General features: G+C 47.7%; 13 protein-coding genes and 1 non-coding gene across 14 annotated transcripts; 5 read left to right on the forward strand and 9 right to left on the reverse strand.

The window, feature by feature from the left end:
- Positions 1 to 3,635: 3,635 nt before the first annotated feature.
- On the reverse strand, positions 3,636 to 4,698 carry HD556DRAFT_91529 (uncharacterized protein). The gene is made up of 5 exons (XM_041312026.1): positions 4,242 to 4,698; positions 4,061 to 4,190; positions 3,871 to 4,011; positions 3,726 to 3,815; positions 3,636 to 3,666 (listed from the first exon to the last, which is right to left on the reverse strand). Exons 1-4 carry the CDS (start codon positions 4,547 to 4,549, stop codon positions 3,798 to 3,800), a joined length of 597 nt encoding a protein of 198 aa, XP_041153266.1. The 5' UTR covers positions 4,550 to 4,698; the 3' UTR covers positions 3,636 to 3,666; positions 3,726 to 3,797.
- A 216-nt stretch (positions 4,699 to 4,914) lies between these two features.
- On the reverse strand, positions 4,915 to 5,019 carry HD556DRAFT_t122. Its single transcript has one exon. It is a non-coding gene; the product is annotated as a tRNA-Met (tRNA).
- A 226-nt stretch (positions 5,020 to 5,245) lies between these two features.
- On the forward strand, positions 5,246 to 6,511 carry HD556DRAFT_1249221 (uncharacterized protein; the record flags this gene model as incomplete). The annotated part of the gene is made up of 4 exons (XM_041298824.1): positions 5,246 to 5,379; positions 5,427 to 5,463; positions 5,511 to 6,144; positions 6,201 to 6,511. 4 exons carry the CDS (start codon positions 5,246 to 5,248, stop codon positions 6,509 to 6,511), a joined length of 1,116 nt encoding a protein of 371 aa, XP_041153267.1.
- A 339-nt stretch (positions 6,512 to 6,850) lies between these two features.
- HD556DRAFT_1249297 (TIP49 C-terminus-domain-containing protein) lies at positions 6,851 to 8,671 on the forward strand (the record flags this gene model as incomplete). The annotated part of the gene is made up of 7 exons (XM_041298832.1): positions 6,851 to 7,045; positions 7,096 to 7,315; positions 7,450 to 7,691; positions 7,745 to 8,050; positions 8,102 to 8,262; positions 8,313 to 8,453; positions 8,503 to 8,671. 7 exons carry the CDS (start codon positions 6,851 to 6,853, stop codon positions 8,669 to 8,671), a joined length of 1,434 nt encoding a protein of 477 aa, XP_041153268.1.
- A 1,476-nt stretch (positions 8,672 to 10,147) lies between these two features.
- HD556DRAFT_1434972 (uncharacterized protein) lies at positions 10,148 to 10,874 on the forward strand (the record flags this gene model as incomplete). The annotated part of the gene is made up of 4 exons (XM_041305379.1): positions 10,148 to 10,467; positions 10,515 to 10,596; positions 10,651 to 10,771; positions 10,822 to 10,874. 4 exons carry the CDS (start codon positions 10,148 to 10,150, stop codon positions 10,872 to 10,874), a joined length of 576 nt encoding a protein of 191 aa, XP_041153269.1.
- Positions 10,875 to 11,357: 483 nt separating this feature from the next.
- HD556DRAFT_1434973 (nucleoside phosphorylase domain-containing protein) lies at positions 11,358 to 13,017 on the reverse strand (the record flags this gene model as incomplete). Its single annotated transcript, XM_041305380.1, has 5 exons — positions 11,358 to 11,655; positions 11,704 to 12,239; positions 12,301 to 12,322; positions 12,376 to 12,433; positions 12,996 to 13,017. 5 exons carry the CDS (start codon positions 13,015 to 13,017, stop codon positions 11,358 to 11,360), a joined length of 936 nt encoding a protein of 311 aa, XP_041153270.1.
- Positions 13,018 to 13,499: 482 nt separating this feature from the next.
- Positions 13,500 to 14,430, reverse strand: HD556DRAFT_1249285 (kinase-like protein; the record flags this gene model as incomplete). The annotated part of the gene is made up of 5 exons (XM_041298830.1): positions 13,500 to 13,718; positions 13,802 to 14,020; positions 14,069 to 14,106; positions 14,160 to 14,190; positions 14,242 to 14,430. Coding segments are annotated over 5 exons (696 nt in total), but the record flags the coding sequence as incomplete, so codon positions are not given.
- A 538-nt stretch (positions 14,431 to 14,968) lies between these two features.
- On the reverse strand, positions 14,969 to 17,441 carry HD556DRAFT_91737 (kinase-like domain-containing protein). Its single transcript, XM_041312033.1, has 14 exons — positions 17,306 to 17,441; positions 17,017 to 17,247; positions 16,902 to 16,964; positions 16,662 to 16,841; positions 16,581 to 16,611; positions 16,479 to 16,516; positions 16,224 to 16,430; positions 15,835 to 16,176; positions 15,723 to 15,788; positions 15,481 to 15,666; positions 15,402 to 15,432; positions 15,317 to 15,352; positions 15,053 to 15,268; positions 14,969 to 15,003 (listed from the first exon to the last, which is right to left on the reverse strand). Exons 1-13 carry the CDS (start codon positions 17,324 to 17,326, stop codon positions 15,264 to 15,266), a joined length of 1,437 nt encoding a protein of 478 aa, XP_041153272.1. The 5' UTR covers positions 17,327 to 17,441; the 3' UTR covers positions 14,969 to 15,003; positions 15,053 to 15,263.
- HD556DRAFT_91994 (UbiE family methyltransferase) lies at positions 17,203 to 18,490 on the forward strand. Its single transcript, XM_041312038.1, has one exon. The coding sequence runs from the start codon at positions 17,557 to 17,559 to the stop codon at positions 18,391 to 18,393; it is 837 nt and encodes a 278-aa protein (XP_041153273.1). The 5' UTR covers positions 17,203 to 17,556; the 3' UTR covers positions 18,394 to 18,490.
- Positions 18,490 to 20,057, reverse strand: HD556DRAFT_91687 (uncharacterized protein). Its single transcript, XM_041312031.1, has 2 exons — positions 19,921 to 20,057; positions 18,490 to 19,869 (listed from the first exon to the last, which is right to left on the reverse strand). Exons 1-2 carry the CDS (start codon positions 19,928 to 19,930, stop codon positions 18,587 to 18,589), a joined length of 1,293 nt encoding a protein of 430 aa, XP_041153274.1. The 5' UTR covers positions 19,931 to 20,057; the 3' UTR covers positions 18,490 to 18,586.
- Positions 20,058 to 20,124: 67 nt separating this feature from the next.
- On the reverse strand, positions 20,125 to 21,529 carry HD556DRAFT_1419950 (uncharacterized protein). Its single transcript, XM_041304445.1, has one exon. The coding sequence runs from the start codon at positions 21,046 to 21,048 to the stop codon at positions 20,185 to 20,187; it is 864 nt and encodes a 287-aa protein (XP_041153275.1). The 5' UTR covers positions 21,049 to 21,529; the 3' UTR covers positions 20,125 to 20,184.
- A 551-nt stretch (positions 21,530 to 22,080) lies between these two features.
- On the reverse strand, positions 22,081 to 22,458 carry HD556DRAFT_1450343 (uncharacterized protein; the record flags this gene model as incomplete). Its single annotated transcript, XM_041307746.1, has 3 exons — positions 22,081 to 22,106; positions 22,163 to 22,366; positions 22,416 to 22,458. 3 exons carry the CDS (start codon positions 22,456 to 22,458, stop codon positions 22,081 to 22,083), a joined length of 273 nt encoding a protein of 90 aa, XP_041153276.1.
- A 224-nt stretch (positions 22,459 to 22,682) lies between these two features.
- HD556DRAFT_1456337 (uncharacterized protein) lies at positions 22,683 to 23,117 on the reverse strand (the record flags this gene model as incomplete). Its single annotated transcript, XM_041308136.1, has 1 exon — positions 22,683 to 23,117. The coding sequence occupies one exon, from the start codon at positions 23,115 to 23,117 to the stop codon at positions 22,683 to 22,685; it is 435 nt and encodes a 144-aa protein (XP_041153277.1).
- A 633-nt stretch (positions 23,118 to 23,750) lies between these two features.
- HD556DRAFT_1450345 (uncharacterized protein) lies at positions 23,751 to 24,541 on the forward strand (the record flags this gene model as incomplete). The annotated part of the gene is made up of 3 exons (XM_041307747.1): positions 23,751 to 23,918; positions 23,971 to 24,300; positions 24,353 to 24,541. 3 exons carry the CDS (start codon positions 23,751 to 23,753, stop codon positions 24,539 to 24,541), a joined length of 687 nt encoding a protein of 228 aa, XP_041153278.1.
- Between the last annotated feature and the right edge of the window lie 1,051 nt (positions 24,542 to 25,592).

The following is a 25,592-nucleotide window of genomic DNA, read 5'->3' on the forward strand; positions in this document are numbered from 1 at the left end:
GAATGAAACTAAATAAGCACTCTAATATTTTTCTGATGGCTGGGTAGCGCCAGGTTTCATGAGGTCATAGTGGCAGTTGCACCTGGAGGTTAGGTGTGGTAGGTGGAGAGTCGGGTGTGATGGGCAGTAGAAGACGTGCGATGACAAGTTGCTTGACCTTGTAACCTTGTACACGTGGCGAACAGAAAATACCTTACCCACTCGAAGCGCTGTCGGAAGTTTTGACATGTCGTAAGTGAGGTAACGCACATACCTCATTCTTGTGAAACATTTAGGAGCAGAAAATACCTCTCCGAACGCTGTTGGAGGTCTTGACTTCTATTATGAGTGAGGTAATGCACCCACCTTATTTTTATCGGCATCTGATCTTCTAAATCTTGAAGGTAAGGGCACCTACAACTCGGCGTGCGCGGCTCCCTCCGGATCTTTGACTAATTGCTGTCCAACGAGATGTACAAACACAGGAGGTAGGATCGGATAATAAAAATTTGTTGAGGGTCATTTCGCATTGGATAACAGTTGTCCGTTGTACGTTGATGTTGAAATATAAGGAGGCACTCCCTTCCCTGTGGCAGGGTGCCAAGCTCGGATATTCGGCTTATTGCGAGAGGTCCAAACCAGTGTCTGTATAAACAAGGCAACGATGCGACAAAACCGCAAACCTTCCTGCATAATGTAGCGAACCTCGGACCAAACAGCGGCGCCATTAACAAAAGTTTGCATCTAGACTTCGATTGAGTCAGTGCTAAACGGCAGAAGCACCAATAACGGCTGCCTCGATGAATCGACTCCTTAGGCCTAGTGACATCGGCTATGATGTCATTCAAAGTTCGTTCAACGTTCAAGTCACTTTACTAACCCTAGTACTGCCGAGTCCAGTGTAAATTCCGCAGTGAAGGCCGCCGACATATTTAAAAGGTCGTATCTGCTCGTGGAACAGCACTCGCTTAGACCTCGATACACACCAACATGTTCGTTCGAATCTTCACGATTTCTGTCATCGCCCTTCTCCTTCTCCAAGACTACGTTATAGCCTCTGTTATTTCTGCTGTTGTCAGGACCTCAGCCAGTTCATATAGCTGCGGTAGCGGCTCGCTTGCTTGCTGCATGGAGGTGAGAGAGATTCATAAACGGAGAAATATACCTATGCTTACCTGTGCTGCAAAAGGATCCATCCCAACCGGGAAGTGTTGATGATGAGCAGTGCCAAGAATACTCAGGGAGTTGCTGTCCAAGTAACTACTTACCGTCTTGTTGCTACACCGTATACGAGGTGGTAAGTGTCACCACTCAACCCAACAGCTCTGTCAAACTCATTCTGTAACAGGACTATTATTACTGCAACGAGACAACGACAAGTCAACAGTAGGGTTGTTAGGCGTGTTAAAGCACGATACCTGAAGGACATTCGTTGGATTGGGCTTTCGATCGGATTAATATACCATAATTTTGTATCATATGTATAATATTCCACTGGTGCAAAAAATGTCTCGAACCTCTGTCATCATTCAGTACTCAGTTTGAAGCCTCAAAACGCTCCACCAGTGGCACTCCAGGACCGGTAGCAGGATGAGGACTCACGATATAAATGAAGCTCTGCCTTCTAAGGCTAGCACGAAGGAACGTGGAATCTCGTTAGATTCCCTCAACTAGTCTCGATGAGTGGAAGGCGGGAATGGAACACAAGTTATCAGAGAACAGATGAACAAATGAGAATGTTATTCAGAGCAATATATACTAGTAGAGCATCACAACAATGGATGCAACTAGCAGCTGGCTTCCCGTAGGCAATAATGCGGAGTCGACGATGATGTATCTGAAAATGATCCGGTTTGAATTTCGGTGCAGAGGTGACACCGTGACGGGTGACACAGCTCGAAAAGGCAAATGTGCGTCACGAAGCCATCCCGCCGGCACACGTTTTGGTGACGCCATGGTGAAGTACATACATGGATTACCGGCCTGCTGCCGAATAGTACACACCGACTAACGAGGACGAGATACACTGCGGCAAGGATCAGTAACATCACAAAGGAGGCGAGACATCTGGCAGGCTGCAGCTACTCCTTGTGCGTGTTTCTTCTACTATTCGTTAGCATATATGATTCAGTTGTCCTTTTAGTTTTTTTGGTAGATTTATGCTATTGCAGCTATCAGGGATGGCAGTGGACCAATGAAGGTATGGTTTCATTGTGTTCTCATTATCAATTCCAACTTAACTCATGCTTTCTCATGCTGATGAGGATGCCAAGCTTGCAGCCTGTGTCAATCACTCTCCGCATTCAAGTTTTCCCTCCCTGCCACCTGTTCAATATTGTCCTCCTTCATTTTCCAGATGACTTGCCGCCGTTTCGCAGACGACATGCGACTTTCCGGGGCTTTGCCTTCTCCATTTCGCAGACTACCGTTACACAGAGAGCTACATTAGCATCATAAAAGAGCGGTTTCGCGCTATGGTCACTGTCTTCGAACTGAAAGTTGCCAGTATTGTCGTCTTTTTATTACACAGATGATCTAGTTCTTTTTCTTGCTGAAATTTAACAGACTTGCTTGGGAAAAACTGTGATACTCGATTGATATGTGCTCATTACAGAGTAGGTTACGCAAATTTACGCCAACAAGACTGTAAAAATAGAAGAAATCGAGCTTCCGAGTATTGAGTACGAAAAAATGGAGGAGAGCATGAGGGGCCACCGGTAAGATCTTGAAAACTTATGAGATCATCCATCAAGCCAGTCTCGGTGACTTTTGATGTAGAACGTTTTCCGGACCAACGTGGATATATTAGACGCGAAACGAGTAGCTCCCGACCGAGCTGTTTTGGCGTCTGGTTGCTAGTGTGACGATACTGAAGCGAGTATTCCCCGGTTGGAATTATAGTTCAATAACTCGATAGCGGGGGGCACATCATGGTGATGTTCAACGTTCAGTGTTCCAAGTTGTGATCCGAGTTATGTACTAAATTACTTGGCAACCGAAATTCAGCGGCGTGGATAGAGTTCAAACTTAAGTAGTGCTTACAACGAAAGTCATCCCTGAATCTATGACTATGCGGTATGGACTCGGTACCATGACTAGTAGGAGAAGTTCACCAGAATCTGTCGCGGCCGCAGTGTTATATCAAACACTCGGACGCGACTAAGGTTACAGAGAACTGCCGCGGTGACAAAATCCTGAAAAGCTGAACCCCCCAGGTTTTTGGACCAATCAAAGACTCGGAGGCGCTGCGGCTGCATGACAGCAAGCACACGAGGCTCTGAATCGATGTCTATGAGCGAAGGGGGTGATAGACACTTCCCCCTGTTCAGCAGAGCTCACCGCTGACACGGATCGACCGGGACGGTCATGGGCAGTGTGTTCACCCGCCAGTTGGTTGATGCAGAAGTCAGGCAAGCACGCACGAGATGAAGACCTGCAACGTCAACACAGATGTGCAACAGAGCAGCCTGATGAAGTTGGACGCCTCCACGCGACATTCAGAAGGGTATCTCTTTGGAGTATAACCTGCAGTGTATTTGATAAATCCTTCGTTATCAACCTCTTTGGGGCTACGACGCATACCCATCGTGACCGGAATCCCCACTGATAAGGCAGAAGCTTTCTACAAACGCAAAATCGCTCATAAACTAGCGAACACTCTCAAGTTCATGGATGTAAATCAAGCCGCTGACTTAGCAAGTTGACGATGTGAAGAAGCCTCATGATGGCATCCCTGGAGCACTTACCTTCCAGTACCTCCAAAATCGTCAGCATACTATGTGAAGACATCAACTGCATGAGCATATGTGGGTTTCCCGTCATAATTGTTTTTTGATCTAGAAATGCGGCGATGCATCAGACTATAAAACCGTCGAGTTAAATTCAACTGACCTGTTGATCCCAAGCATCACGCAGCTGGAAGTTAGGCGCCGAGGGTGTCAGCCCATCGATGAGTTGGTTCACCATGCTGCAAAACCGGGCATTCTTGTTGGAGATTAGTTTCAAGGTCACTTCAGCAAGACCCTCGTAGATCTGAGGAACCTAGTCAGCCAGTATCATGGATGACAACATAAAAGCTTGCCTCTACCAAAGGATTGTCTAAGGTCTTTGACCGAATCGTCTCCGAGCTGCAGTGAAATAAATCGCCACAAGATGTCCGAAACAAAGCACAGGCCATTCCCAAGTTGCAGTTTGCATAGGCTATTCGAGAGCTGCGAAGCTAGAGTTCGAAATCATTCATACACTGATCTAAGACTACTCACTAGTTCCTCCAGGCTTTCCAGATACTTATATCATCATCGTCCTTAGCATACTTGCCAAGCTCAGCATGGCTAGTCGCGCGTTTCGCCTCTCCGCGACCTAAATAGCCGAAAACACCTGAACCAGATCCAACAAAGGAAGATGGGAACGTAATCGTATCGAACTTATGGGTAGTGGACCCATGCAGGTGGGGTGCTTTCCACGACAGACTAGGAAGAGCTGCAGATATAGTGAGACCTGGAGAACCGGAAAGGATTCCGAGGACTTTGGTATCGTCGGGATGAAAGAGCCCCCTGCGCACTGAATGCATTCAAACTGGACTACAAGATAGAAGACACATACGAGTAATTACAGACTAGTGCTGACTTTCTTAATGGGCCGTCCACGCAAGAAAATGTCCGTCAAGCGTCCAGCTCCAACATCCGGTGAGGGAGGAGGTTGGTGAATCAGTTATTGGTGTTTGGTTTTGGTCGTATTTGATGGAGTGGGAATGATTCAAAATATGTAAGTACTTTCTTTGCAAGTTGCAAGTGATCGGTACACATGAGTGAAAAAAAAAACATACTTAGATCGTATAAGTTTGCAAACGGTGTATTGAGAAAACGAGCACTAACAAGATGTGGCTTGGTCGAGAGAGCAATGAGAACAAAAAAGATACACCAAGAGAAAACGTAATGCCCTGAGCAAGGTTCGAACTTGCGACCTCAGGATTACCCGGTAACGATACCGGTCACACAAGTAGTATGAGACCTGCGCTCTAACCAACTGAGCCATCAGGGCTTCGAACATTTGGGCGTAATAATACCACTGAGGTTGGGGCTGAAAATATTTTTCAGCACGTGACAAAAACGCGTGGATCGCGTGAGGTCACATGTGCTGTGTCACCTCGTCCACCAGCTCCAGATCTTCGATCATGCGTATCCTCGCACTCTCTGACTGCAAGCTAGAAAGGGACGTGCCTCACAAAGAAATACAAGATACCTATACAGATAGACAGCCTGCACCAATGCCTACACCTACACCTCCTACGAAGATTCCATCCATCACACTTGATGCCGACCTTGTGACGGATTCTATGGCCGCCAGATTGTGCATTAGCTTGGTCGGCCATGTTCTATTTTTGAAGAGTCAGGTTCCTTTGTAAGCTCAAGCGCTGACAATCAAATCGCCTGCTGATTTTTGTATAGTCCTGTCGTACAGATGGCACGGATGCCTGGTGGCGATGTAGGTGCCCTGCCATTTTATCTGACTTTAACACTGACGCAACGAAGACCACGTCTAGAGCTGCGAAGAAGCGTCAGGAGCTCCTTAATTCATTCGATACCCTCGCGTCACACCTCAATACGACATTTACAGCACTATCTACGGCGTTTGCCTACCACAGCGGGACAAAAGATCCTCGAAGTTCCGGTCGTGCCTACCTCGCAGTTGTTCTTGGTCCCACACCTGGATCTGCAAAATGCAGGGTAATGGTTGGTGTGGATGCTCTGGAAGCGAAGGTCTGGGGAGAACGAGATGATCGCTTGGATGTCCCATCTGGACGTGAGGGAGAGGAAGCAGAGGATGATGACGAGAAAAGTCATAGTGAAGACGAGTCTGACTCTGAATCTGACTGTGATGGCGACACGGACTCAAGCGAATGTGGTGACAGCGACAGCAGTGATAGTTTGTGCGATGAAGAAGTAGCTTCGGAGACAGAATTTGAAGAATCTTCTCAAGCACCCTCCCCACCACCATCTAGAACACCTTCTCCCTCTTCTTCTCCGCCTCCGCCTCCACCACACTTACTGCCTCCAACTTATGCTCAAGAACTCGAAGCCCTCCGCACCGCAGAACGCCTGCTCTCTCGCACACTTGCAAGCGCATGCGGAGAAAATGATGGGCAGGGCATGGCCAGCGAAATGGGTCAGTAGTAACAATTTTAACACTTTATCTACACCCTAACGCTGTTCCGGGAATAGCTCCAACTCAGACGCACATAGTGCTTCGTGCTCCGCGAAAATTTATGCACCCGGCGTGGGTGCCTAAGCAAACACTCAGCGGTGCTTTTGACGCACTGCTAGACCAGTTTCTTGAGGAATCTGGGGAACGTCCAAAGAGAGATGATGTTAAGAAGAGAAAGAAAGGCGGAAACGTGGAAGGTGTATGGATTCGCAGCCGACAGAGACTGACCGAAGATTCAGAGATAATATCAAGCGAAGAAATTCCAGAAGAAGACGAGATGATTTGGTGGACATGGGACGGGAGGCTTGTTGGCTTTGCGGACTGGTAATATTCGAACATAATTTTCAGACGACTTAGCAGTTGCGACATTGGATACATGGCTTGCAGAATAAGTATCTCCCAGTCAATCGTACTGCCGTGTTATGAAGTTAATTTTTGACTAGTCGACCGTCTAAGTAAGACGTTCCAAAAATGATGAAATAACAATACAGAAGATGCAGTCACATCGGACTAATTCTAATTAATTTCTCGAGGGATGATTGATGTACATATTTAGATTTCTTGGAGTTTGTTTGGTAGCAGCTTTAGAAATAAACAACCTCCTGCTGACATAATATAGTGACAAGTCACGATTGTCGCGTTTCAACGCGTTCCAAGAAAAGCCATCATGAAAGCAACAAGCGCAACACCATCTACATCAGCACCTGTCGCTCACAACGCCTTACCCCCACCATCTGCAACATCCAATGCTCGTTCCTCTAGAATCGCTCCTCACTCGCACATAAAAGGATTAGGGCTCACATCAGATGGCCTTGCAGCACCCGATGGTGCAGGATTCATAGGCCAGACTAATGCTCGAGAGGTCATTATAACACTGTTATCTCTTTCTCCTGGGATTGACCAAGCTCGTAGGCATGTGGTGTGGCGGTGGATCTCGTAAAATCCCGCAAATTTTCGGGGCGCGCGCTACTTCTCGTGGGCGCGCCGGGAACAGGCAAAACAGCCCTTGCTCTAGCAGTATCGCACGAACTTGGTACCAAGGTGCCATTTTGCCCGATGGTTGGTTCTGAGGTGTATAGCACAGAGGTGAAGAAGACGGAGGTACTTGCAGAATCGTTCAGGAGGGCAATCGGTGAGTACCTTAGATGTTTGGAGTTCTTTGTCGGGTTTCTCGTGAATACGTATTTTATGTTGTGCTGCAGATGACATTGCCCATGTATTGGCTCGGATCTACGAATTCGGACTCAATACGTTCTTTTCCGACAGGTCTGCGGATAAAAGAAACCAAGGAGGTTTACGAAGGAGAGGTTACCGAACTTACGCCCGCAGAATCTGAAAACCCATTGAGCGGATACGGAAAGACAGTCTCGCATGTTATCGTTGGTCTTAAAACTGTCAAAGGTACCAAGCAGCTACGACTGGATCCCACCATCTATGAAGCAATCCTGAAGGAAAAAATTGTTGTTGGTGATGTTATCTATGTAGAAGCCAACACCGGTGCAGTCAAGGTGTGACAGAATTGTTTAATCAAGCATGCACAAGTTGATTTCTTTTTATGCAGAGAGTTGGACGATCCGATGCATATGCCTCCTCCTACGACCTCGAATCTGAAACATACGTGCCATTACCGAAAGGTGACGTTCATAAGCGCAAAGAGCTTGTCCAAGACGTTACTCTCGGTGATCTCGATGCCGCTAATGCGCGTCCGCAAGGCGGTCAAGACATCATGAGCGTCATGGGTAGTCTTGTGAAGAGCGGAAGGACGGAGGTGACAGACAAACTTCGAAGAGAAGTCAACAAGGTGGTCAAAGGCTACGTAGACCAGGGCGTTGCCGAGGTTGTTCCGGGCGTAGTTTTCATTGATGAGGTATCTGTCTTCTCACGGTTCTGTAGGAGTGAGGCTAAACATTCTCCCTAGGTGCATATGCTGGATATCGAGTGCTTCACCTATCTCAATGCCCTCCTCGAATCCCCTATGGCACCTACTGTAATACTTGCTACCAATCGTGGAAATGCGCTAGTACGAGGGACGACCGACATCGTCTCACCTCATGGTGTTCCTGTAGATTTATTGGATCGGTTAGTCTGCAAACCTCGTAGCGGATTTTCGACTGATTTGCCTTGTCAAGGTGCCTTATTGTGAAGACTGACGGATATAATCGCGAGCAGATCGGCAAGGTGGTACAGTTGCGTGCGAACGTAGAAGGTCTTAAATTGGGTTCTGGGGTCTTGGAGCGAATAGCAGAGGAGGGTGAACGAGGATCAATGCGGTATGAGACACCTTAATTGACAGTGCACCTCTCATAACTGCCTTTACAGATATGCTCTCCAACTTCTTACTCCAGCTTCAATTCTCGCTGGTCTTTCCGGGAGAAGTCAGATAGAAGTGGAGGATATTGGGGAGATGAATGAGTTGTTCTTAGATGCGAAGACTTCTGCAACCAATATTGGCGCGGATGGAGGCTTTGACGGGGGAAAGATGTGGTGAATGTCGTCCCCTGTCAACAGCTTACGCTTTTATATTATCCCGTTCATCTTGTTCATGGTCTCGCGTGCTCAGATTGCCTAAACTGCCTCTCGTCTGAGAATGCCTCTTCTGGCTGCTATCATTGTCTCAACTGACCAAGAATATGAAGTCAGTGATTCCCTGCGTTGAAAAAATACTGTGAGTCTCGACCAACTATAATCACGTGATTCTATTTCATCAATCATGTTGCGGCATTCAGTGATTCAGTGGGGAAATCAGTGGGGAACCCCAAAGGAACCATTGATGCCCTAGACCCATTTTCCACACTCGCGCATCGCCTTCTTACCTGGAGTTCTTCCGGCCCCGGTCCCTTCTGCACTTCATACCCTAGGGCGTACTTCTCACAATGCCATAACGCGCCAAGAATGGCCTGCATTCCACATGTTAAACACCTTCCCTCTTTTTAGGAAAAAGATACCGTCACTAAACTATGTTTACGGTTGTCAGACTGAAACATCTTATCATATTTTTAGAGGCGAACCTTGTATGTGCTTATGTGCTTCTCACGACTTCACTGACCCTCTATCCTCGTGCTCAACCTTCCTGTACGTGAAGCATTTAAGCTATTCACTTTTGTTGGCATCTTTCCCATGGAACTGCGTCCGTTGAGCGCAGTGCTTCCGATGAACATGGGCCTAAGATGATCCTCGGCCACCATTGTTGTAAATGCAAGGACCTGGGCAGTCTGGCGCCCGGATCCGGTGCTCTCATAGTAAGCGCAGCCACAGATGCCACTGCGCTGGTTTCACGGTCCTGGTTCCTGCGCTTTTTTATCAGGTACAAGTCATGTCAGCCTGAGCTCGTGACATGTCCTATCAACACATGTTGTTGGAGTGGGCAAATTTTCGCACGTTGGTAATGGCGCAAGAGTACAGGTAGGCACCCCATTGGTCGGATGCGACAATTAACTTCGCAGTCTTCCATTTATTGTGTTACCATCGAGGGCAATCACGTAAGGATTGGCGTCAGACTCAACTTTGTACACAGTAAGGGTTTAGACCCCATTGATTCATTGTTCGGCTCGGTACCCCCACGTTCAACTTCTTTTCTTCAATGGCCAGTTGTTATCCGCTGAGAACGGGACTCGTGCTTCGCAAACTGGGGATTTTGTTGCCGAGACAATTACGCGACCAGCACTCTAAGGCAGGTGCCCTTTTCCGCTCTGCAGATGATCCAGTGCTACTTTGTCAGGGCAATTTGCAACCCCGCGAAGACCAGAATACCCCATGTGCGCCAACTTACGACGCAGCCTATCCGGAGTCTAACTTGGCTCCCTTTTTGGACCTTATTAACCCGAGGAAGCAACCGCACAGGTCATGAAACGCGCGGGACAGTATATAAGAGGCCTCTATCAGGTCAGTATTTTAGCGTCGCATTTGCGCCCCGACTACTGTATCGTTTAGGACCCCCACAGGTATCATGCCAAGACCTCTTCAGATGCCCTACATGTTCGAGGATCGAACAGGCCGTATAACTGGCTCTGATTATGACGATATCTACGACCGCATGTTCATACGTGTCGTACCTCATCCACGTTCTCCTGCCAGAAGCGACAACGTTTTGGCTATATACAACATGGGACGCCGTTCAACCCGACACGGAGACACGCGGCATCTGGAGAGACAGCCTTCAGTGGTACTCGAGTTTGCAGAGGGTGCTGCAGGAGGACTAGGAAATATCAGTTTTTTCTACCCTCCTGCGCCCAGCATGACGATGCCGATGAACAGATACCTACGAAAGGCGACCTTTTTCGGAGGGTATGCTGTTCTCCTGTGTTGCTGCAGCCAAACCTAATGTCATACAGATCTCTCTCCAGAAAATTTCGGGCGAGTGATGGCCGGGAATACAGATGGGAGCACCAAAGCGCAGACGGCCACGAGTGGTCGGTACGTTAAATATGCTTTGTTCACCGACCTTACCTGAACCCCTCTTTTCTACAGTGTATTTCGGAAGAAAATTACCTTGTCGCTCATTACGAACTTCGTCAACCACACATGCCAGCTTATGGCGTCTCCGGAAACACTCTGACCATTCACGAGTCATATTGTCACCTTTCTATAGGCAAGTTGCTGTTATCTATATCCTTGGATAGTAGCTGACTCTACCATCAGACATTATGGCTTCGCTCCTCATCATGCGCTACATTGCAGAGCACAACCTGTAGACACAAATTGTGTCGCATTTCATACCTCAAAATTGCCCACCATCCAAGGCAAACTTCGCAGTCATGCTCACTACCTCATACTGTAACATAGATCCAATTGTCATGGATAACGAGTGCTCAGGGATCAGGCAGGATCTTCATTGTACCATTTTCTTTCTTCCAATGAACAGAATTTGATGGTCCCCGTCGGGATTCCCTGATTTCCGTGTTCTTCGTAACTAATTATTCCTTTTCATTTGCTATTCTTACATTTATGTAATACCAAAGGAAATGTCCGGTAGAACGAACTATGTACATAGTAGTCTCCCCCACTTCACATCTACATTCAAACTTGTATCATATGCTATGTCACCAGACAAGAGCTTTTCCCACGAGTCGGATTGAAGCGGTGAAATGATTGATTTTTCAGAGAAGAGATATGGTATCGACGAAAACCCAGATCGTGGGTGAATTCACTCTAAACCAACACTAAGATGATAGCATCTAGTTGGCAACATTGCCTGGTGTGAAGTAGTCAGGTAGTATGAAGGCCAGCTTCTTGATATCCTCCTGGTCCTGTTCGCCAACTCTTGGCATGATAGAGAAACGCATACTGCCCTTGTCTTCAGTCAGAATGTCTCCATCTAACGCGGCAGCGTGAAGGTCTTCAAGAACAGCAGCTGCAACATGCCTCGATGTATTAGCATTATCCTGCAGAGTCTTGAATACTTCCGCAGCAGTGACTGCCTCCGAATGGGGACGCCATGAATCATAGTCTGTGGCAGTTGCGATTAACGCATAGCTAGATGGTATCTCAGTCAAGTCAAAGCAAAGCGAGTGGTCAAATCACCTCAGTTCCGCCTCACGAGCTAACTTGGCCTCAGGCAAAGCGCTCATGTTGATAAGATCCCCACCCCACGCTCGATACATGATACTCTCCGCCCTAGTGGAGAACTGAGGACCTTCCATGCAAACGATGCATTTGTCCTTGTGGAGAGCCACTCCTCTACCTTCGTCTGCAAGAGCCTTCTCTACTCTTACCTCCAGCCAGCGGACCAACTTCACGCTATATGGATCACCAAATGCAGCATGAGCGACTATCTTCAGGCCCTCAAAGAAGCTGGCTGGACGTATGCCCTTGGTGCGATCAATGATCTGAGTAGGAATAGCAAAAGATCCCGGGGCGATCTCTTCGCGGAGCGAGCCAACAGCACTGAATGCAAGAATAACCCGGACTCCTAAGGACTTCAAAGCTGCGATGTTAGCGCGAGAAGGGACTGCTGAAGGCGCAATTGAATGGTGATGCCCGTGACGAGCCAGGAAGGCGATCTTTGATCCTGAAGGTAGCGAACAAATGGTAATGGGCGAAGATGGGTATCCCCAAGGCTGAAAAGACAGCAATGCAGATCGTCAAAATCATGAAGACTCCCAAAGGATGAAAACGAACGGTCTCTGGGTTAACTTTCTCCCTGAGGTGCTTGTTATGAGCTGCAAAACACAACTTGTTCATGTCACAACTCACACGAAAGTCAGGTTATCAAGATGGTATAGGCCACTACCACCGATGACACCGACGAGCACTGTGAAGTTGTCAATGAGGAGCTGAATATGCGGTTGAAGGAAGACAAGACCAACCATCCTTGGAAGTCATGGTATCAGAAAAAGGAGATTCCAATTTGCAATATTGGGAACATTTTATTTTGCAAGTCGATCAATCGATAAGTAGTAGCAAATAAATTTGATAGAGGGCAGATAAGGACAAGTACCAAATTGGCTACACGCGGGAGCTCCCGTGACAGTCACGCTCTCTGTATCTTATTCTACGACTCGGACTAGGCCCATACTTACAGGTACTGTTTTGATCTGTATGTATGGGCCTGGAGTGGCCTTTGACTGGGATCGATCAAGCGCCGAGTCACATTCACGGTTTGAAAGTCGACTATCATCATGATCAACTACCTTCATCTAGCAACATCAACTTTTTTCGACGTCGCCCAGCCTGGCACAAGCGCCTACCTTCGTTCCATCTGATTCTTACTACTCCACCAAGCACAATCGAGACGTAGTCATGTTGTTCGACCCGCAATACCAGGACATGGTCCAGACCTCTGCAGATTTCATCAGACTCATCATGTATTTGACAGCGATCGGCGTCGCTCACCATTGCTCGCCGTGATTCTTTTCTCCATCAAGCATAATCACGAATTTGTTCTAGCCTTCAGCGCATAGAACCAACTGCGAATTGGGACAACGGAGTCGAATATAAAGATCTTTAGTTGCATCACTACCATGATGTCATCATAGCCTATCGAGCTTCGAGTCTCGCCCGTCGTGATCTCTCAAACGAGTGGGTGTATCGATTCGATTCATATGACTCTTCTTACTACGATTTGTCTACCCTAGACTCCAATTATTGCTGTTGTTCGTTTTGTAATGTACTATCACCCAATCAATACCTACAATCAGCAAATAGCTATGGTTTTTTTCCGCTTGGCAGTCGACGAACGAACAGAAGAAAAAACTTACTTTGTATTGTAGAATCTCATGCTAGATGCAGCGTAAGAGATATCACTTTTTGTTGCTGATTCACTTTCGCCTGAGGTCTACCCTGATACATTGAATATTGAACAGTGTTTCTGTACTCGTTTACACAACAATCATAGCCCTTTCCTCCACAATCGCAATAATGTCTGTGGCAGACGGACGAGATACCGCATGTTGTGACCAACATTTCTGGATGAAATTCCAGTCGTCGTCGATGATCACAGGTGCAGCCGGCCTGCGAGGCGTAATCCCTTGCGATATTTTACGAACTATAGCAAACGTATTGGCGATGTAGTGGTATGGGATCTTTCCCTCCAACACCTGAAGCTGTGGATGAGCACATTGGACAATAGTATGTTTATGACATCGAGTATTGGAGGGTGTGAATGCCAACACGCACACACCTGAAGCATGATCCCTCCAAAAGAGTATACATCGCTTGCCTGAGAGAACATGGATGACACGTCGCTGGTATCTGCCGTCACGTATTCGGGTGCCATCCATTGCAGGGTGCCTCCAGCAACGGTGGGTAATAAGGCTTGACTCATTCTCGCCGGAATGAGAGCTGATAAACCGAAATCGGTGAGGCGTGCTTTTCCATCGTCGTCGATAAGGACGTTGTACTAAAAGGTTTAAGTTGGGAAGTTACAAATTTGGTGAGGTGTACGCACGCCACTCAAGTCTCCATGGACAATCTGCTGCGAATGGACTACCAGATCCGTGTCAGCTATGCTTCATGTAAATTGCAAATATTGGACCAACGATATTCAAGGCCGCGAGCTACATCTCTAAGCTGAAGCGTCTTTAGTACTGTTGTTGTTACGAGGTAACGACTTCAGCGCACCAGTGCAAACTGTTGGCCACGAGAAAGTTCTTTGTGTCGATTCTGTAGATATTGGGTCAAGGTACCATTCTTCAGCCACGGCGAAACTAGGGCGGGGAGAACCCCGAATTGACGCGCAACTCCCCAGAGAGGTACAATATTTTCATGATTAAGTGTCGATGATATTTTGATCTCCCGAAAAAATCGCTGGTGAGTAACCGGTCAATAGAATGAGGATACAAGTGATTTCCACTGACATTGATCGATCTGGGTATCTCGTCTCCCGTCAGTCTAAACGCCTTGACTGCGACCTAAACGCCGTTGGAAAAGTGACAGTAACTGCGTGTTTGACACTCACATCAACGCATCTACGAGGGACCTGGTAATTGGAAACAGCTTGTTGTACGAGGACGGTCGTCGAGTCCAAGGTAAGCTGGCATCTGTGGACATCCGCATATCCTCCAGAGTTCGTGGGGTACTTATTGATCCGACCGATAGAATTTGTCAAGTCAACCGCACTATAGTCGGTAAGTACGGAAACAAGCGTGCACACAAGATGACCTACCCAATGCTTTGGATTAAGAGAAAGCAAAAGACATCCTCAATCGCCGGACGGGTCTCGCTTTCAACTGACAGACATTGTTGCCCAAAGGTCAAATACATTCCATTGATCTCCAAATTATCATGATGTTCCATGTGGAAGGGCCGTGCACCTTTGACTCTTTCTGGAAGAACTTCGCTAGCGTTGCGAATCCAGCAATAAGGTATCTTTCCTAACAACACCTAGGGAATGTCAGGTTATATGGGGGCTTAGGATAGTGCGAGAACACACCTGGATCATGAGACAGCCAAACGAATAAATATCTCCAGCCTTACTCGATCTTGAGGCTCCTGCATCTACAATAGTGAGGAGTTCGGGCGCAATGTACCTCAGTTCAAAGGTAGTTGCTAAACCAGATACAGGGGCTTGTCCTCGGGCAAAAATATTGGAGAGACGACCAAAATGAGCCAGGTAGACCCTGCCAGAGCCGTCGAGAAACACGTCATCCTGGGAATATCGTAAGCGCGTGATAATTGGCGTCGACACCATTTACACTTGTCAAAGAACCATGAGCGATGCCATTATCGTGCACTTGAAACCAGTCATAAGTCCATGGTTGACATTCAAGAATGCCACTAACAGTACTTCAGCGCAGACACCACTTGGTTCAACTGTCATCGAGCTCAGACACAATCATGCTACTCGAGTAATGGGCTTACAATGTCAGTTTTCCTGGTTTCTGACAAACGGGAGAACTCCTGTTGTAGATAGTCCGTCAGCGAGCCATTGGCTATCCATGGAAACATAAAGGCGGGAAGAGGTTCGAAGTAAGGGATCGTGCCATACAGGGGCAGGATATTATGATGTGACGACTCGGCCCAAGCAGCAGCCTCTTGAGTAATCATCTAGGCATAGTAAATCCCGTTGCATCCAGCACAACATGCCAAAACTCGATACTAACCTCAGTTATTTGTTTGACTTCATCTTTATTGCCCGTATGAGGAATCCTAACTGATTTGACCGCAACCTGAAACAAATGAATTATGGCTTTGTACACACAAGAATACACTGACTTCAGTTTCCTTCGAGTTTTTGCGCCAACTACATTTCCAGACATCGCCTAGACCCCCTGCCACAGTACCGCGATGCTCATATGCTGTGATCACCTGGTTAGGTAATTCTCGAAGGGTGTAGAACAAAGGCCAGTCGAGAACATCTGGAAACAACCCATCAATGAACGCTAGAGTCTCCTCCGCGGATGGGCGAGATTCGGGTGACCAACACCGCCGCATATAAGTGAGGTGATGTGCTTGAATTTGCGAGGTGTCATCAATTGGCTCTGTGCGTTTGAACTTCGCCGAAACAACATGTACAGCAGATTTCAACCACCGGTAGGGCACTTTCCCGTATAATACCTGCATCACCGTATCAGTAACACAGACAAGCGAGATCAGAAACTTACCTCAAGCATGATACACCCGAGAGCATATATATCACTGGATTTGGTGGCGCATTGCACGGTGTCTTCGGGTGGGTCCAAGAGCTCTGGAGCAACCCAACGAACTGCGCCATTATGGTAAGAGAATGCCGGGTTAGACTCTGCCATAGTATTCGAGAAATGGAAGTTCGCAAGGCGCGGGGATCCATCGGCAGCAACCAGGATATTATGCTACAATCATGATCAGAGGATCAGGGATACACAGAATAGTAAACTTACATTAGCTAGATCACCATGAATCACGTTGTTGTCGTGAACTGGCCAGCAGTACAACAATCAGTTACATCGGTTGCTTCCATTGGTCAATTTATTCCTGCTCACGATATTTGAGACCTTCCACGATTTGTTTAAACTGTTAAGAAAGCGATAAATTATGGTCACAGGCCTTGCAAACAAGCCCACCAGGGTAAGCTTGTCCATTTCCGTGAGATCAGCGCGATTTAAGTAGGAGTTCAAAGTCCCGTTTGGCATCCAGGGGGAGACGACAGCACGGAATAGACCGAAACCTTGTACAGTGCCATACAGGCATAATATATACCGGTGCTCTAACATGGCCCAGATGCTGAGTTCCCGGCCAATCCTCTGCATTCGAAAGACATGAAGTTCAAATACTTGGAAGTTTCAGAAGCTACCCAAACATACATGGTTGATCCTGGCGACTTCAGCGTCGCTTAGATGTGGAAACGATGAACATTTTACTGCAACCTGGAAAGTATAGATTGAGTACATTCACAGAAAAGGGGTCTGTATGAAGTACTTCTTCGAATTTCTGACTTGCGCCCCTGTCCAAGATACATCTGTAAATCTCTCCAAAAGTACTCGAAGCGATCGGGTAACGGCTATCCCTGATGACAGTGCTTGGGTCAATTTCGAAAGAAGCGTCAATTGCAACTGGTGGCTGAAGAGACATCTTCTGAACCTCAAGCTCGCTTGCGGAAGGTGGATCAACTGAACTTCCAACGGCAAACGGTTGGCCACGGCGCCCAATCTATTATTAATGGTGAGTTAATTCAACGAACATATATATAGAATAAGACTCGAAGTACAAGCTCAAGAAGAGTCCGCATACTGATACGAAAAACGCAGGACTGGTTGCAGCGTTGATGAGTTGTAGCTGGTTTGTAAGGTACGATGTGGACAATGGTGAATGTCCATCAGGCCCAATGAAAGGTATCTATCGGACCATCTGTGTGAGAACAAAGATAGGGCTCGGACAGCCTATCACTGAGCAGGTCGCACAAACAGACATACACAACCCCTGTCTTTGAGCGTCTAACCTTCCCCTCACACATCATAAATGCCAGAAACCACCGCAATCTACATACACGGACACCATGAATCCGTCCTACGCTCCCACAACTGGCGCACCGCACAAAACTCCGCATCCTACCTCCTGCCATGCATACAACCAAACATGCACATCCTCGACATAGGCTGCGGGCCGGGCACCATCACCCTCGATTTCGCCACCCTCGTCGGGCCCACAGGACACATCACAGGCATCGAGCCTTTCCCCGGCGACATCCTCACCCAAGCTCGCGAAACAGCCACATCGCGAGGGATCACGAATGTAGAGTTCAAAACCGGGGATATCTTTCAACTAGAAGAGCTGTTCAAAAATCGCAAATTTGATATCGTGCATGTGCATCAGGTGTTGCAGCATATCGATCGGGAGAGGGTATCGGAGGCTTTGATGCAGATGAAGGCTGTTACGAAGCCTGGGGGGATCGTTGCTGTTAGAGAGACGGATTTTGCGGCGACGACTTGGTTTCCTGCTTCTGCTGGGATGACGGAGTGGATGGATACGTATCAGCTTGTGGCGCGTGCTAATGGGGGAGAAACTGATGCGGGGAGGAGGTTGGTGAGTTGGGCGTTGGGGGCGGGGTTTGCGAGAGACAAGATCACGACTTCGGCTGGGACGTGGTGTTACAGTACCCCTGATGAGCGAGAGTGGTGGAGTCGGATGTGGGCTGATCGGACGCTTTCGTCGAATTTCAAGACGACGGCGCTCAAGAATGGGCTTGTAGACGAGGAGAAGCTGAATAGAATTGCAGATACATGGACGGAATGGGGTAAATCAGAGGATGGTTGGTTCGCGATCCTACACGGTGAAATCATCTGTCGCGTCGACTGATAGCAGGTAGTCGATATACATGGATTTGATTATTATTATCAGAAATATCGGAAAATGTAATGCAAACAAAGGATGCAGCAGATAAATGACAAGGTTCCACATACAAAAGAAATAGCAAGCGTAAGAAAGTGATCGCAAGAACGAAGATGATAGAAGATAACCACGTAGCTCGTGCCTGCACGAACTCTCAGTCTTAATCGTCCCCATCCAGTTTGACGACCTCTAGATAACTCTCCGGTACGAGGGCATGCGAACCAGTGTCCCCTTTCACAACCACAGCCCATCCAACTCCACCGCCTCGTCCGACCACACGGACGATCTGGTCTTCATCAAGCTTCATCTCCGCAGTTCCTTCTGGCTCGAAGGAATACAGTGCACGGTAAAGGCCAGGGCTTAACATGGGCTCTCCCTCCATCTCCTCATCTTCGTCTTGATTCTCAGGAAACTCATCTGGCTCCTCATACACCTCACTCTCATCATCACCACTACCATCTCCAAAGTTACGGGCAAAGTCAGTTCTCGAAGGAAAGTCCTCGGAAGAGGAGGAATGCGAGCCAAGACCCCAACCAGATTGCAATTTCTGAAACCCCCACTTGAAACCTCCCCAACCATTGTTATCACTCTCATCTTCCCACTGCTCGTCTTCCTCTTCTGTCGATGACGTGGAAATCAAAGAGGACGTCGACGAGGACGACCCGCGCAAACGGCGAGCAAGGACTTTGGGACGATTTGCACGGGGTACATTCGATCCTTCACCAGAAAATCGCGGATCTGAAGGTGCAAATGCAAAGTCGCGGATTTTAATGAGGATTCTAGTCTCGGTGGGTGCTATATCTGGTTCTTTGCCTTTGATCTCTGTCACTGCTGACATGCCGAGGATATCTTTGGTACGACGTCCACTGGGTGTGCGAGAGAGTGCTGCATTGGGGGAGAGTGCTGCGGATATGGGGCGTTGTATGCGAGAATTGGCATCTGAGACTGGGCGAGAACGAGATTTTGAGGAGGTACGGGATAGGCCTGATGCACGACGGGAGATTGCTGGTGATGGTGGTGCGGGACGGGAGGAGGTAAGAGAAGTGACGGAATGGGTGCTTAGACGGTGGCTGTGGTCTTCTGTATCGTGGGAGTCGAACAATCGAGGAGGAGGATCTAGAAAAGATGTACTTGGAGATTCTGTTGTTGGAGTTGATTCCTGGAAGGGTAGTAGGTGGAAGAGAGAACGAGGAACGTTCAGCATGGAAATGATAAAGCGCGGAAGGAAGGAGCGGAAGAAAGCCAGAGACGCTCGTTGGGGACTTACCGCGCCGTTTGGTGTGGCCTCGCCACTGTTAAGGCCATTGGCAGCGGTAGTAACGTCTTCAAAATCTTTCTTTGATGACTTCCTACGAGCGAATTCATGTGGTCCAGGTGTGGGAGGTGGTAGAAATGAAGAACCTGGTGACGGAAATGGAGGGGAAGAACGTAGAGCAGCTTGATCTAAACAATTATTTAGCCCCCTTGTCGTCGTCGTCGTCATCGTTCACATACCTTTTTGCATACTATTCGTTTGGACGGTCGTGGTTTAGTCGTGGCAGTATACTTATATAAGTACCTCGTCAATTTCGCTTGTCCTTTCCTTTTAGACAAAAGACCGGCTTTGTCTGTTACGTCTGCTCGAAAGAAAGGCAAAAAATACAAAAAAAAGAAAGAAAAGTCAAAATGACTTTATGAAAGAGTAACTCTCCAAGGACACACCCAACGTGCATTCATCTCCTTGACAACTAAAGGTAACTTATTTGTCCATATTTACTACTACCGCCATCCACTCATACTACTACACCGACGCAACGATGCCCGACGCTCAATTCCAGCAGCTCGCTTCAACTCAGTCGACACCGTGCTCCTACTAGGATCATGCTTCATACAAGGCGTAGGTGATCCGCTATCATTCCGACAATGAACTCGGAACTGCATCACCGCAGTGTTGGGCAGTGCACGTGCTAAGAACGACACAGGCGATAGCGACCTAGAGTGGTGTGGGCACGGGAAAAATACGTCATGTCTCTTCTTGGGCCGCACAACCGCTTTCGGCCGAACTTGGCTGGATCCCTCTTCCCCAGACGAGGATTCGGATAACCTGAAGCCTTCGCTGAGCCTTCCGAGCCCGTCGAATGCCCCACCTCCCCCTTTCTCTAGACCTTCGAAACCGAGGCCCACTAGTCCTGATCGACCGCCAGAAAAGATGTTGGGCGTACTGAGCGTAACAGAATCATCTGAGCTGCTACTGCTACTGAGTGGAGGCGGGGGTGGCGTGGTCGCAGGTGTGTTATTTGGAACGGCGAGGAATGATGCAGACTCGCTATAGGGTGGAGGGAGGAAGGCGTGGACGTCGGGTCTAGGCGCTTTGGGAATGTGTCCGTAGTAAGGTTTAGGAAGCAAAGGTATGTGTGTGTTGGATGTGCGCAGGCGAGGTGTAGCTTTCGGCCCAGGCCTACGAGCCTTTCCAGCTGACAGGATATCTTCTTCGATAAGAGCATTTGGTGGAGCCAAGAGGGAACCCGATGTAGAGCCGGGGCGGTTCTGGGCGTACATGGTCGATGGGTAGTGAAACTGAGGTAGAAGGAGAACGGTGACAAAGGCTTTAAGTGCGGCGATAGAAGATCGAGGAAAGAACATAAGATGCAGGATCTAGAAGATGTGGTGTCAAGATCAGAAGCCCAGGTCTTTTGTATTGCCACGAGTGCATGGCTGACGGGGTGGGCTGACCAGTCAAATGATACAAGGCTGACATGGTCGGCGGTCCAGACTCTTGGGGCTGACTAGGAGGTGTTTAGATCACGTGAGCAAGAACGGCCCTCGAGATTAGAATGTCTGATTCGGACGCACTGGTCGACCGGTCTGCAAGCAACATGCCATAGTTGCTATACTCGTTCAAAATCGCAAATGCAACAACCGATGCGCGTTACGTGCTCGTCATACACACTAACAGTAAACTCTACAGCTGAATATTGAATCATTGCTTTTCCTGTTTCATCACGTGCGTCGACGCGTCAGTGCCCGCCTCTATCGTCTACTTTTCCCATCCGACTTCAACTTATTCAAGCGCTACCTTGTCGTGTCCACAGCGTACCTACGCTTCATGATGCTGTCAATGCCCCGATACGTCTGTGTCACTTTCTGTCATTTGGCTTTCTGTCCGAGATCTTCCCCTTCGTCAAGACAATAAAATTATGTTCAACTACGATAATAACATAATGCTGTTCTAAATCTCTCCCAGATTTTCATGACATAACTTACTCCCCCAGGCTGCATGCTGTCCCGACGAGCATTGATGATGTTGTGACCCGTCATGCCCCTCCGCTCCAGCATTGAAGCATACCGTAGAGCCAGTTCTCGAATTATCATTATTGAAAATGAGAATGAACAGCGATCATTTGGCGGGCGCAACTACAAAACACAAAACCGAACGCGATATGATACGTTAGATCCGAATAACGAGTGTTGAAACTCGATACCGTCTGCAGCGTTCAGCAGTTGAGACTGGAGTGTCGTGTCTAGTACATATCATGGGGAAGAGCATCGGAAATAAGGAAACATCACAGTCTGCACTGCTTAGCGCTCAGGAGTTGAAGCTGGCGTACTTGGTGTCGTACATAACACGAGCGCATAGCACGCATCGAAAAACAGGAAACTTGGCTCGAGCATCTTCTACTTCTTTGCTGTCAAGTCCTTCGCTGCAGGCTGTCAGTAAGCTCCGACTTTCAGGTTCACAACAAGGCGAGGGACGTACACAAGCGATTTTCAATGATGAACTCAAGAATCTTCTTCTCTAGTTCCTCTGCGTCGTAGCCTTGACGAGAAATCTCTTCCGCTCCTTTCTCCACTACGACAGCTGTCGGAGATTTCAGGTAGTATTCCATGGCAGACTCGATGCACTTCAAGTCATCCAAGTCGTCCGCGAGAAAGGCGGAATACTCGAGGACGATGACAGTAGCTGCTTCCAGTGACTAAGATTACGACTGGTCAGGCAGTGAGAAACTAACCGATGCCAGTCTGAACAATTCTGTTCGCAGCAGAAGTGAACATTGATCCCTTCACAGCCTCATCAGTAAAACCACCGATTCCTTTTCTAGCCTTATGTTCCTTAATGTGCTTTCAAATTTCGTCGCGACGAGTCTAAATCAGCTTACTCCTTGCTTTTTGTACTTTGTTTCCTTACTACTGAAAGCAAAACAAGACGAACAAGTGAAAATTGAGTGACAATGAAATTAAGAATAATAAGGAGTACAGTGTAGATATATTTTAAGAGGCTATGATGCAATTTCAAAAGAGTGATGGTCGGCGTATTTGTTGATGTAGAATCTGCGGAACAAATCATATGTCTGATAATGCTGGAGGTTGGGGGGAATGAATCGACTGCCGTAGACGGGAATAAGGTGAGCAGCGCGGTATATCGAGTCAACATGGATGATGGCAATATGGGGAGCGTTGTTGGCATGGTGAGCGGGCTGCACCATCCACATACCGGTGTCGTCGTCAGGCAACTCTCCGAGAGTGTCGAACCACCGCACAACTGCACATGGATATGTTTCAGCCCTGTAAGTGAAAGAGAAAAATGTCAGTACTCGGGCAACATCCATCCCCCTCATTCCCTCAAGGTCTGGATTTGTATTGACGAAGATGCAGTCATAGCGCGGGTGCTCCTTTCTCCATGCTGGACATGCACGGATGTGCTCGCGGCGCATGCCGCCAATGCCACTGAGATCGCTGGGGGCAAAAAACCTCGAACACGCCGAATTAAAGACACTGATTCGTTCGTCGTATTGTGGACAATCCGCGGGAGGAATTTGCAATGGATCACGAGGGTCGTTCGGATTGAGTTGCGCAAAAAGGAAGCGGGACAACATGTTCGGGAGCTGGGGAATTGACAACTCCAACGCTAATGCAGACACCGTGCGGGCGCGGTTACGTTCTAGTGCACAGTGTGACATTAGTTAGCAAAGATAAACAAGGATTACAACGAGAGGACTTACGAGGAGTCTTCGCCAATTCCACATGTGCTTGGATAACGGTTGGGCCAGTGTCTATTTCAACATCCCCAACATCCTCGTCTTCCCGCACATTCACCTCAGGCTCAGTGTCCTCTCGCAAAGGATTTCCAGGCTCATCGTTTGCAATTCGGATCTGTTCTGTTGTAGAGTTAGTTGTAGCACATCGAATGTAGTATTGTTAAACTCACCTAATGCGTTGATAGCTGCCGAAAGACATGTCCCGTCGAGCATCCCGCGGGTTGTGAAGTCAGGCTAACCAACCAAGACTGTGACCCGCAGGTTCTCTCACGCCTCCTCTTGAAGGATTACGCCTTCCTCTTCGCAGACATGGACCTACGTGATCCCCTTGGAGTGTACCATTCCGCCTTCATGCTTCAACTCTTCGGAAAGGCGCACCTTGCCTCCATCGGTGGCCACGCCAACATCCCCGCACTAAAGACTCACACCTTAGCAACAAGTGGAATGGTAGGCGCCTTCTCACTTTGTGCCGCAGCTGTAAGACTTCAGTTTTTCTGCCGTGAATGACTGTTGACTTCGGCCTCTGCAGCTCGAGCGCGCTGTTGAAATGATCGCCGTGGGTGATATCAAGGCCGAGGATATTTTAGCTGCAACTTCATCCACCAAGATCAGTGTTAAGCTGCCGAAAGTCCTCAACAAGGCCACTGGAAAGGAGACCAGCATCCCCTTTCTGTTCTCGCGCGATAGGTGTGCCAAGAAGACGAAGAACTACGCCAGGTCCATCAAGAAGAAGGGAGCGGCCTTCGTAACATCTTTGACGGAGATCGCACGTTCAGCATGGAAGGAAAATGTCTGGCCCGCGGACTCAACTGTCACAGATGACGAGTCTGATGACGAACGTGCCTTGCTGTGTATCTATGTGCTAACTATTTTCCTTTGTATTTTTACTGAATTTTACTTGCTTTTGGCAGAATTTGACGGCACCACGTCCACGCGCTGCTACTCCTGCTGGTAACCATTTTACTATACTCCTTTTCTCTGCTCTGAACCCCGTCCAGATTTCGCCTCGAGCGTCTTCAAGGCCGTCTTCGTCACTCTCGTGCACTGCTTCAAGTTTGCTCTTTGCTGTCATCATTTGTGTCTTGCCACTCGTTTTTTAGCCTCATCGTTTTGCGTTATTTCAGTACCTCCGCCCGCTCGCTAACTGCTTTTTACTACACTATATTTCCGCATGTTGACCCCTTAATTTCCACATTTTTCACCCAAATGGTCCACTTTCTTTTGCTTTTCCGCTACTTTCAGCGCGCTTGTCATTAAATGAAAATTTGCTTTGCATACTGAAAAGGAAGACAAGTGAAAAGAAAGTAGAATTCCAGACAATGAGTGGCCTTTTTCAAATGGCTATCTACTTATTTTCACTCTTGCTTTTTTGTGCTTTTTGGACGAGAAAAGTTGAATATAAGTAAGGTAAGGAACCGGGCGTTTTACTGATGCTGTTGCATACTCTTAGTGCTGAGAATCAATGGGAGGGAAAACCAACCTACCAAAGGCTGGAGGACGCGGATAATGTCACTTCGCCTGATTTTGGCCTAGCCACAGGTTGGAAGTGTGAGCATCAAAATCAACTGCACAGAACGAAGTACTTGCCTTCTGCAGGAAAGGAATGTCAGAATAAGGTGGCAAATTGACATTTAATTAATAACAGAGACGCACCTTCTATATGTTTGACGTGATAATTGTGAATAATTAACCACCAGATTGTAGACAATGACTGCTGTGTTCGAGTAACTTACAAACTGTCAGGGGTTGGAACCAGATGAGTATCACTATACAATGGTAAAGATTCGCCATCTATGGACGTACAAGCTAAATAAGATTGTTTGTCAGTGGAGTACTATCATCAGATAGGCCGCGATCAACATACATTCTGCGAACACATGATAAATAAAAGGAATTACGTTGCTGGAATCCTTAACGATTGAAACATACTCACATCCTAGAGAGCGGAAGACCCAGTCAAAATGATTGACACATCCAATGCTTCGCATGATCAGGGTCAAATGACTCACATTCTGCACAGGGCAAGAAAATATGGAAGATGAGCGAACATGGAAAATAAGTTATCGAGGGATACTCAACGAACTACACATTATATGAGCAATGATGATCTGACTCGTGTGATGAAATAGAACATGCTTACATCGGCCTATG

The sequence above is a fragment of the Suillus plorans genome (assembly GCF_016647745.1).
Source record: "Suillus plorans strain S12 chromosome Unknown HD556scaffold_103, whole genome shotgun sequence".
Lineage (NCBI taxonomy): Eukaryota > Fungi > Basidiomycota > Agaricomycetes > Boletales > Suillaceae > Suillus > Suillus plorans.